Source organism: Cherax quadricarinatus, chromosome 8 (assembly GCF_038502225.1).
Source record: "Cherax quadricarinatus isolate ZL_2023a chromosome 8, ASM3850222v1, whole genome shotgun sequence".
NCBI lineage: Eukaryota > Metazoa > Arthropoda > Malacostraca > Decapoda > Parastacidae > Cherax > Cherax quadricarinatus.
Genome location: NC_091299.1, coordinates 21743006 through 21755185, shown reverse-complemented (window position 1 = coordinate 21755185; position 12180 = coordinate 21743006). Strand labels below are relative to the sequence as shown.

The 12180-nt window shown below is 41.4% G+C and overlaps 1 protein-coding gene across 3 annotated transcripts in view; it reads left to right on the top strand.

The window, feature by feature from the left end:
- The window catches only part of LOC128685247 (bumetanide-sensitive sodium-(potassium)-chloride cotransporter-like), a 213567-nt gene that overhangs the window by 70514 nt on the left and 130873 nt on the right, over nucleotides 1-12180 (top strand). For all 3 annotated transcript variants that reach the window (XM_070082928.1, XM_070082927.1, XM_070082929.1), the window contains exons 4-5: nucleotides 779-874; nucleotides 2432-2559. In XM_070082928.1, the coding sequence (XP_069939029.1) occupies nucleotides 779-874; nucleotides 2432-2559 (224 nt within the window). The remainder of the gene's footprint in view (nucleotides 1-778; nucleotides 875-2431; nucleotides 2560-12180) is intronic.

The following is a 12180-nucleotide window of genomic DNA, read 5'->3' as shown; positions in this document are numbered from 1 at the left end:
TATGCCACTTTCATATTGTTCAATGATGTTTTTCTTAAATTCAATCGTATTTCTCACCTTCTTTACCAAAGGCTTGGCACTAGGAGCTTTCTTTGGAGCCATGGTAGCTTATTTAGCACTTGCAAGCACTAGAATGAATGGAATAATTATGAAATATTTCGTATGAACACGTGAGGGGACCGTCGCTCACTTGTAAACAATGGCACACTGGCTGGGAACGGCTCAGAGCTGTGAGTACGCGTCCAGGACGAAAGACGATTAGCGAGTTAATGGACCATTTGCGAACCAATGTTTAGACGAAATAACAGGACTATTTCTGAAATAAACGACTTTCAGGCCAGACGATTATTGAGGGACCACTGTATTTGTTTGTAACACGTTGGCCATTTCCCATCAAGGCAGGGTGACCCAAAAAGAAAGAAAAAACTTTTATCATCATTGAACGCTTTCACCATCACTCATACATAATCACTGTCTTTGCAGAGGTGCTCAGATATGACAGTTTAGATGCTCCTCCAAACTGCCAAAATCCTAAACCCCTCCTTTAAAGTGCAGGCATTGTACTTCCCATTTCCAGGATTCAAGCCCGTGTTAAATGTTTCATTCGTGATGATAGCTTTTAAAGTTTAATTTATCCTTGTTTTCACTGTGGATGTGCTGTACTATATATTTTTTTTATTCCTAAGAGCACTGAGTGATCTACATGGTCATGGTGTTCTGTAAATATTGCAACTACTACTACTACTGCTTAAGAATAATAGTAATTTTTCTGTTACAGTGTCATCAATTATTATCGTAATAATGGCCAACATTGTGACCATCATAACCACCCTCTCTATGTCAGCTGTGGCCACCAACGGTCGAATACAAGCTGGTATGTCATTTACACTATGCGTAAAAAATACTTTTTTTTTTTTTGCAGTATTTTAATAATTAATGTTTTTCTAAATCTCATGTACTAAATTGTGAAAAATTTTTGCATTACAACTTCTCAGGTTAGCTTTGAAGCATATATATTTTTTTTAAATCACTATAATAAGGAGCTATAAAATAATGTGCCACTCTTAGTTTAAGTAAAAATTGCTTACCCAAAGGGTACTGCCTCTTAAATAATATAATGTTATACCAGTAACTGCTACTTTTTTTTTTATAACATTGCATCCTACAGGCACTTGTATGAATTTAGGTATTTCTTAAATATTTTTCTCTCCTTTAAATACCAGAATAAAATCTACATGCAGGATAGGGGAGAATAAAATTACATAAAGTTCTGTGGATGCACTGTTCCTTTCCCTTACTCTTTCTTCACATCTCTTCATTGGATTTCTTTTCCTTGTCCACCCCTGTTCATTCCTTGATGAGTCTGTTGGGCTGCCTTTATTTCATCCAGGAATCACCGAGTTGTTCTTGAACCCCACCCCGCAGCCTCCTTGGTTAAAAGGTGTTAGTCTTTGGAACTCCTTTGCTATATATCTGAATGGCTAGAAGCAATGAGCAGAGTTCTTTAATAATTGATCTTCTGCCCAATATTTATTCACAATTTATGGAAATGATCCTGAAATGGGATTATCGTCTGCAGTCTCAAAATTCTTAGATGACAATATTGAAAAAACCTGCATTCTAGACTGACTGTGATTATTAACAAGAACCTGGATAGGCAGTGACATGCACAAAGTAGTACATTTTGTAAATAAAAAAGAAGCGCAGTACAGTGACTGGAACATTACATAAATAACCCGCACATGAGAGAGGAGCTTACAACGACATTTCAATCTGACTTGGACCATTTACAAAGTCATACATTTTGTATATAATAAGTAATATAAAATTTTAGAAAACCCATAAGGCAAACAAAATAAAGGAATCATGTAGTAAGAATTTACAGTGATCATTAGTATTCTAAACAATGTCTAGCTATGTGCAAATTGCCAAAAGTGCCAAGTTTAATATCTAGTAATTTTGAGTATTAAGCACTTTAAACATTATTATAACTATAATACATTTATATGACCTCATTTTGAATGCCATTCAGTGTTAGTCCCAAATTTGCATAAAATATAATAAACTGGAGAGGACATAGAGAATGACATCCAAGTTTGTATCTTCATTAAGAAACACTCTTTGAAGAAAGACTCTAAGCACTTAAGTCTGTTTTTCCTTAGGAAATGGAAACTATAATAGTCTTTCATACCTTTAAGGTATTAAATAAATTTGATGTATATGAAAAGTGTAGTGCAAAGTGACTCAGTAATGAGAAACAGACCCATGACACTTTGAAACTTTGTAATTTATAGGTGAGTACTATTATATATTTTCATATTACATATGGTAGTAATTATAAAGTGCTTCAGATATATTTTGTATTCTTTAATTAGGAAAAGTAATGAATGAGTACTTAGTGTCCTTTAATAAATTTTCTTGTTCTTTACAGGTGGTGTGTACTACATGATATCTCGGTCACTTGGACCAGAGTTTGGTGGCTCTATTGGACTAATGTTCACGGTAGCAAACTCTATTGCAGCAGCAACATATATTATTGGTTTCTGTAATTCTTTGCAAGTAAGTTTAGTGTTAAGAGTTTTTTTTTTTTTTTCAACAAGTCGGCCGTCTCCCACCGAGGCAGGGTGACCCAAAAAAGAAAGAAAATCCCCAAAAAGAAAATACTTTCATCATCATTCAACACTTTCACCACACTCGCACATTATCACTGTTTTTGCAGAGGTGCTCAGAATACAACAGTTTAGAAGCATACACATATAAAGATACACAACATATCCCTCCAAACTGTTAAGAGTTGAGTTGTATGATTTACAAGACACTAGACCCATCTGGGTGCTCAGTGATTTTAATTACAACTACTAATGCCAATAACAAAATCCCCCCAACAAACACAGAATACAACCTCGTTCATAATTGCTAATATACAGGGCCTTAAGCCATCCACCAACAACGAAATACCTTTTATCAGTGGACTTCTAGAGGAGTCTAATGCAATGTTTGCAGCCTTCACAGAGACTCACACAAAAGATCACTTTGACAGTGAAATATGGATAAGTGGTTACAACCTTTTTAGATGCGACAGAATGAACAGGCAACAAAGGGGGGGTTGCCCTGTATGTCAAAGAGTCCCTCATCTGCACGGAGTTGCTGAACACTACAAATGAGGTAGTTGAAGTTCTATCAGTATAGATCGAGAACCAAAACCTAGTCATTGTGGTTGTATATAAGCCACCAGATGCAACCTCCTAACAGTTCAAGGAACAGCTACTGAAAATTGATTACTGTCTGGAAAACCTTCCAGCTCCATCCCCAAACATCTTACTGCTTGGTGATTTCAACCTAAGGCATACAAAATGGAAGAATGTAGCAAATAATGTTATAGCTGAAACAATCCCCGGAGGTAGAGCAGATGAAAGGTCACACACACATGAGCTACTAAGTCTCTGCGAAAAACACACCTTAAGCCAGCAGATAGTGGAGCCAACAAGACTAGAAAACACACTTGACCTTATCTTCACAAATAATGAGGACCTGATAAGAGACATAAGAATATCAAAAACAACTAATTCCGATCACAACCTAATCGAAGTCCAGACGTACATGCATAGGGGTCCTGATCAGCAGAATGCATGTACCTGTGAAGGTGTCTTCACAAAATACAACTTCAACAACAAGAACATCAACTGGGACCAGGTAAACCATGTCCTAAACGAAACATGTTGGGAAGATATCTTAAATGACATGGATCCAAACCAGTGCCTTGAAAGGATTAACTTCCTGGCAGCTGAAGCATGTTCTAGGCATATTCCCCTAAGAAAGAAGAAGAGCAGGAGTAAACTGGAGAGAGAAAGACGCTCCCTCTACAGAAGACGACGAAGAGTCACTGAGCTCCTCAGGAGTGCTAGAATATCTGATACACGAAAGGAGGCGCTGACCAGGGAAGTGGAAACTATCGAACTTAAGTTAAATGACTCTTACAGAAACCAGGAGAGACAGGAGGAGCTTAAAGCTATTAATGAAATTGAAAGAAATTCAAAATATTTCTTTTCATGTGCCATAAACAAAGCAAATACCACATCTAGTATCAGGCCCTTACTCAGACAGGATGGGACTTACACAGATGACAACAAGGAAATGAGTGAAATATTGAAATCCCAGTATGGCTCTGTGTTTAGTGAACCACTGATCAGTCTGAGGATCGACGACCCAAATGATTTCTTCATGAATGAGCCTCAAAACTCCATAAATGTATGCCAGATTTCCGACATTACCCTAACTCCGATAGATTTCGAAAAAGCCATTGACAACATTCCCATGCACTCAGCCCGGGGCCCAGACTCATGGAACTCTGTTTTCATTAAGAACTGCAAGAAACCCCTCTCGCATGCCCTAAGTACACTATGGAGGAGGAGAATGGACATGGGTGAAATTCCACAGTCGCTTAAAACAACGGATATAGCCCCACTCCATAAAGGTGGTAGCAAAGCATTAGCTAAGAACTATAGACCAATAGCTGTCATGTAGGGGGGTATTGGAACGTAAGCATAATCGGGGAATATGGGAGTAAGGGAGTATGTATAGGCAGGGGATAGGCAGTCGCGGTGGTAGGAGAGGTATGATTAGCGGAGGTAGGTGATGCGCGGCGGAGGTAGGTAGGAGAGATGATTAGCGGAGGTCAGTAATGTGAGGTCACTGGTGACTACAACTTCACCTCTCATTACTCTACCCACCACACTACTCACCCTCTCACTACTTGAAATAAAATAATGAATGAGTAAATAACGGGGACAGTGAATATTACTATTCTACTCAAACAAAGTTTATTATTAAGTCCTTGTACAATAATATATTTGGGAGCAGGAGAACATTATTGTGGTTTAGATAAATGGGGTGGTACACATAAGCAGTGAGACAGGGAATACAATCAACTTGACGAAAATGAATATAACTTACAATATGGTTCAGAGGACAGTTCATCACAGGAACTAAGCCACAGGTCCCAAGACCTACACAGCACGAGTACTGGCCAAGCCAGTACTCTGCCCAATGCCTCCAACAGTCTCCTCCAGAGACATCAGCAGCCTTCTCCCGAGCCCTGCACCCCAGCAGCAGCTCCGCTCGAAATCTCTCTGCTCAGAGCTCTCCACCCAGGCCAGAGCTCTGCACGAATCTCCCGATCATGCTCTTCCTTGGGCTTATAAGGTGGTCCAAGCACCCTCCACAATGAGGTGTGCACACGTGGTGTTGATCTGACGCCGTCCAGAACAAAAGACCTCAGTCTTAAGCCGAAAAGGCGTGGCTCTGACAGACATTTGCCAAGGCAAGGTGACCATATAATTGGTTAAATTAGGTCTCCCCAGAGACCTCACAAACCCAGCTGAACTACATCACATCCCCCTTTCTCCCCAATTTAAAATATCTGAGAACTAGGACAATTTGTCCTAAGTTATTAGACTTTTAATCCTAACCCTTTAAATCTATTACAATACAAAGACAAAATTATACATAATACAAAATTATTCCACTACATATATTTCCCTCAGCCTTCTCAACTCCCACAAGGCAGCATAATCAGTACACCTTGCAGTTGACCAGCATAATAGTTGCTCTCTGGTGCAAAGCCTCCTTACCTGTCATTTCTCCTTATACCTAAATATCGGGCTCCAGTGCCTTCCCTACTTCTACTAGAAATTCACTAGCCAGTGCTAGTCACCCTCGCATGTTATCCATTGGACCAAACCTCTCTAGGCTTCTTTGGCGTGGAAAACTGCTCCAACGGGTTGCATTCTTTCAAGTAACTGCAACTGGACCACTTCACGACCACCAAGGTCGCATTTTCAGCACACTTCACATGCACAATACAACATCTGAAAATTGAGACAGGGCAGGCATCGCAGCTAAGACCCTCCATTATCCTATGCCATTACTAGGATTCACTGGCCTCATAAAACAAGGCGCCCATATTCACTGGACCGTATTCAGGGTCACCTTATTTCACACAGGTAACACTAACACTTCTGGCAAGTCAAAGTAGGCTGGGGACATCTCACACTCTTAACTGTCTCTCTTGGCTGGCAGGACATCCCCGCATACCGGTCGTACAGGTTGACCAGCAAGGCAGAATACACCTCCATACCACCCTTGATAGCAGGCTGGTCCTAGCAGCTGGAGTCCATCTCTGCGGCTCACGCCCTTCCACATCTCTGAGGATGGCAGCTCCTTCATAGCAGACTCTTATGCTGGCACACCAGCCAGAATCCCCCATACACCACTGCAGCATCACCGCCATCGTCTCCTCTTGAGCTAGGCAGCATCACCGCCATCGTCTCCTCTTGAGCTAGGCAGCATCACCGCCATCGTCTCCTCTTGAGCTAGGCAGCATCACAGCACGGCCACAGCATTGCAGCACGGTCCCAGTATCTCAGCATCACAGCACAGCCGCAGCATTGCTACGGCATCACAGCACGGTCCCAACATCACAGCACGGCCACAGCATCGCAGCACGGCTACAGCATCTCTGCATGGCCACAGCATTGCAGCATGGCTGCAGCATAGCAGCACTGCTACAGCATCGCAGCACAGTTACAGCATCTCGGCATCACAGCACGGCTACAGCATTGCAGACAGCATCACAGCAGCCGACATCAGCAGTGGCAGGCTATTGTCAGTTGCTCGAGGTGAGGTGAGGTCACTTCAGGTCATCAACAGCAGGTGCGGTCACCCATCCCTGGCAACTGCGGGTAACTGGCGGTCCGCTGGTGATGGTCACAGAGGCTGAGTGACACAGACAGACACCCACTACAATAGATGACAGACCAGGGCAGCAATACAGCAACTGGGCACATCAGGTGGATAATAATCATAGGCATCTCTTCAGTGGGTGACAGTTGTGGGCTAGTCTTCCAAGGTGGGCTGGGTGACTTCTCGTTCCTCTGTAAATATTCAATTTCGGCCAGTAATTGCTTCCCCCAAAAGTCTCACCCAAATACTGATATTCTCCACCATTTATCTCAAACCATCAACCAACTCCACCAAATATAATATTACACCCAAACAATTATTCAGACCCACCATCTAAAACAAAGGTCAGTTAAGGTCACTAGGATTATAATATCATACAGATATTTACTTTAGCTTTACACACACAAGAAAAAAAAAATGGTAACATAATATAAATTTAACCGAGCAGTCAAAAATAAGGCACATGGGACTGGTTCCTACTATAAAAATAAGAAGAACCACCACCGCTTAGACACCATGTCATGTAGGGGGGTATTGGAACGTAAGCATAATCAGGGAATATGGGAGTAAGGGAGTAGGCAGGCGAGGTGGTAGGAGAGATGATTAGCAGAGGTAGGTGATGTGCGGTGGAGGTAGGAGATGACAGGAGAGGTGAGCGGTAGGTAGGTAATGTGAGGTCACTGGTGGCCACCTTCACCTCTCATTACTCTACCCACCATCCTACTTGCCCTCTCACTACTTGAAATAAAATAAATGAATAAATGAACAAATAACGGGGACAGTGAATATTACTATTCTACTCAAACACAGTTTATTATTAAGTCTTTGTACAATAATATATTTGGGAACAGGAGTACATGTACATTGTTGTGTTTAGATAAATGGGGACGATACACATAAGCAGTGAGACAGGGAATACAATCAACTTGACGAAAATGAATGTAACTTACAATATAGTTCAGAGGACTGTTCATCACAGGAACTAAGCCACAGGTCCCAAGACCTACACAGCATGAGTACTGCTCCAAGCCAGTACTCTGCCCAATGTCTCCAACAGTCTCTCCTCCCAAGACTCTACAGCTCAGCTCTACACCCAGGCCAGAGCTCTGCACGAATCTCCCGATCATGCTCTTTGGGCTTATATGGTGGTCCAAGCATCCTCCACAATGAGGTGTGCACACGTGGTGTTGATCTGACGCCGTCCAGAACAAAAGACCTCAGTCTTAAGCCAAAAAGGTGTGGCTCTGACAGACGTTTGCCAAGGCAAGGTGACCATATAATTGGTTAAATTAGGTCTCTCCAGAGACCTCACAAGCCCAGCTTGAACTACATCACATAGCTCTGATGTCCCACATCATAAAAATCTTTGAAAGAGTGCTAAGAAGCAGGATTGCAGATCACCTGGATTCCCAAAATCTGCACAATCTAGGGCAACATGGGTTCAGGACAGGTCGCTCCTGCCTCTCACAACTACTGGATCACTATGATATGGCCTTGGATGCACTGGAAGAAAATCAGAATGCAGATGTAATATACACAGACTTTGCAAAAGCGTTTGACAAATGCGATCATGGCGTAATAGCCCATAAAATACGTGCTAAAGGAATAACTGGGAAAATGGGGAGATGGATCTTCAACTTCCTAACAAATCGAACACAAAGAGTAGTGGTCAACAGAGTTAAATCGGAGGCTGCCATAGTGAAGAGCTCTGTTCCACAAGGCACAGTACTCGCCCACATCTTATTCCTCATCCTCATATCAGACATAGACAGAGATATACATCACAGCACCATATCATCCTTTGCGGATGATACTAGGATCTGCATGAGGCTGTCATCTGCTGAGGATGCGGTTAACCTCCAAGAAGATATAAACAAAGTTTTCCAGTGGGCATCTGTAAACAATATGATGTTCAATGAGGACAAATTCCAACTACTCTGTTACGGAAAACTGGAGGAGATAATAACTAGAACAGAGTATACTACAGACTCTGGCCATACAATAGAGTGGAAAAATAATGTACGGGACCTGGGAGTAGTAATGTCTGAGGATCTCACTTTCAAGGATCACAACAGTGCCACGATCGCACGTGCAAAGAAAATGATAGGATGGATAATGAGAACGTTCCAAACGAGAGATGCCAAGCCAATGATGATCCTTTTCAAATCTCTTGTTCTCTCTAGACTGGAATACTGCTGTACATTAACATCTTCATTCAAAGCAGGTGAAATCGCAGATCTAGAGAGTGTACAGAGATCCTTTACTGCACGTATAAGTTCTGTCAAGCACCTTAACTACTGGGAACGCTTGGAAGCACTTGACTTGTACTCATTGGAATGCAGGAGGGAGAGATATATCATAATCTACACTTGGAAAATCCTGGAAGGAATGGTCCCAAATCTGCACACAGAAATCACTCCCTACGAAAGTAAAAGACTGGGTAGGCGATGCAAAATGCCCCCAATTAAAAGTAGGGGCGCCATTGGTACACTAAGGGAAAACACCATAAGTGTCCGGGGCCCAATACTGTTCAACAGCCTCCCATCAAGCATTCGGGGAATTGCCAATAAACCCCTGGCTGCCTTCAAGAGAGAGCTGGACAGATACCTAAAGTCAGTGCCGGATCAGCCGGGCTGTGGCTCATAAGTTGGACTGCGTGCGGCCAGCAGTAACAGCCTAGTTGATCAGGCCTTGATCCATCGGGAGGCCTGGTCATGGACCGGGCCGCGGGGGCGTTGATCCCCGGAATAACCTCCAGGTAACCAGGTAACATATGTTGTTGATATCACTACAAGTTTTCACTGTTGACACCCCCCTCCCCTTCCTTCCTCCTCCCCTTCAGACTGAAAGCACCTTCTGTGTCCATTTCTTGAATAAAAATTAGAAAAATACTTTTCTAAAGTGATAGAGAATCATTTTTCTAAAGGTAAAGACACCAAAATTGCAAAATTTGGTGTAATATTTACAGAATTACCTTATGGTGAAGTTGGAGGTCTATTTTAGACTAATTTGAGATTATTTTATGCTAATTCCATTGCTCAGACTGACCCAGATCCTCGCTATTTTGATAGCATGTCTTTATTATTGCCTAGGTAGTAGGCAGCACCACCCAGGGAGGTGCTGCTGTCCTGCCAAGTGAGTGTAAAATGAAAACCTGTAATTGTTTTACATGATAGTAGGATTGCTGGTGTCTTTTTTCTGTCTCATAACATGCAGGATTTCAGGTACGTCTTGTTACTTCCACTTACACTTAGGTCACACTACACATGCATGTACAAGCATATATATACACACCCCTTTGAGTTTTCTTTTATTTTCTTACTAGTTCTTGTTCTTGTTTATTTCCTCTTACCTCCATGGGGAAGTGGAACAGAATTCTTCCTCCGTAAGCCATGCGTGTTGTAAGAGGCGACTAAAATCCCAGGAGCATGGGGCTAGTAACTCCTTCTCCCGTATAAATTACTAAATTTAAAAAGAGAGACTTTCGTGTTTCTTTTTGGGCCACCCTGCCTTGGTGGGATACGGCTAGTTTGTTGAAAAAATGTATGTACAGTGGACCCCCGCATAACGATCACCTCCGAATGCGACCAATTATGTAAGTGTATTTATGTAAGTGCGTTTGTACGTGTATGTTTGGGGGTCTGAAATGGACTAATCTACTTCACAATATTCCTTATGGGAACAAATTCGGTCAGTATTGGCACCTGAACATACTTCTAGAGTGAAAAAATATCGTTAACCGGGGTCCACTGTATATATATATATATATATATATATATATATATATATATATATATATATATATATATATATATATATATATACATATACATAGCAGGTTGGTAGACAGAAACCGCCCAGGGAGGTACTACCGGTCTGCCAAGTGAGTGTAAAACCAAAGCTTGTAATTGTTTTACATGATGGTAGGATTGCTTGTGTCCATTTTTTTGTCTCATAAATATGCAAGATTACAGGCACGTCTTGCTACTTCTACTTACACTTAGGTCACACTACACATACATGTACACGTTTATTTATACACACTCATCTGAGTTTTCTTTGATTTTATCTTAATAGTTCTTGGTCTTATTACTTTTCCTTTTATATCCATGGGGAAGTGGAATAAGAATCTTTCCTCCGTAAGCCATGCGTGTTGTAAAAGTCAACTAAAATGCCGGGAACAATGGGCTAGTAACCCCTTTTCCTGTAAAGATTACTAAAAAGAATAATAAGAAGAAAATTGTCAAAGTGGGAAGTCTGAATGTGCGTGGATGTTGTGCAAATGATAAGAAAGAGATAATTGTGGATGTTATGAATGAGAAGAAACTGGATGTCTTGGCTTTAAGTGAAACAAAGCTGAAGGGGGTGGGAGAGTTTCAATGGAGAGGAATAAATGGGATTAGGTCAGGGGTTTCAAATAGAGTTAGAGCTAAAGAAGGAGTAGCAATAATGTTGAAGGATAAGCTATGGCAGGAAAAGAGGGACTACAAATGCATAAATTCAAGGATTATGTGGAGTAAAATAAAGATTGGATGTGAAAAGTGGGTTATAGTAAGCGTGTATGCACCTGGAGAAGAAAGAAGTGTAGAGGAGAGAGAGAGATTCTGGGAAATGTTGAGTGAATGCGTGGGGAGTTTTGAATCAAGTGTGAGAGTAATGGTGGTTGGGGATTTCAATGCTAAAGTGGGTAAAAATGTTATGGAGGGAGTAGTAGGTAAATTTGGGGTGCCAGGGGTAAATGTAAATGGGGAGCCTTTAATTGAGCTATGTGTAGAAAGAAATTTGGTAATAAGTAATACATATTTTATGAAAAAGAGGATAAATAAATATACAAGGTATGATGTAGCACGTAATGAAAGTAGTTTGTTAGATTATGTATTGGTGGATAAAAGGTTGATGGGTAGGCTCCAGGATGTACATATTTATAGAGGGGCAACTGATATGTCAGATCATTATTTAGTTGTAGCTACAGTTAGAGTAAGAGGTAGATGGGAAAAGAGGAAGGTGGCAACAACAAGTAAGAGGGAGGTGAAAGTGTATAAACTAAGGGAGGAGGAAGTTCAGGCGAGATATAAGCGACTATTGGCAGAAAGGTGGACTAGTGCAAAGATGAGTAGTGGGGGGGTTGAAGAGGGTTGGAATAGTTTTAAAAATGCAGTATTAGAATGTGGGGCAGAAGTTTGTGGTTATAGGAGGGTGGGGGCAGGAGGAAAGAGGAGTGATTGGTGGAATGATGAAGTAAAGGGTGTGATAAAAGAGAAAAAGGTAGCTTACGAGAGGTTTTTACAAAGCAGAAGTGTTATAAGAAGAGCAGAGTATATGGAGAGTAAAAGAAAGGTGAAGAGAGTGGTGAGAGAGTGCAAAAGGAGAGCAGATGAAAGAGTGGGAGAGGCACTGTCAAGAAATTTTAATGAAAATAAGAAAAAATTTTGGAGTGAG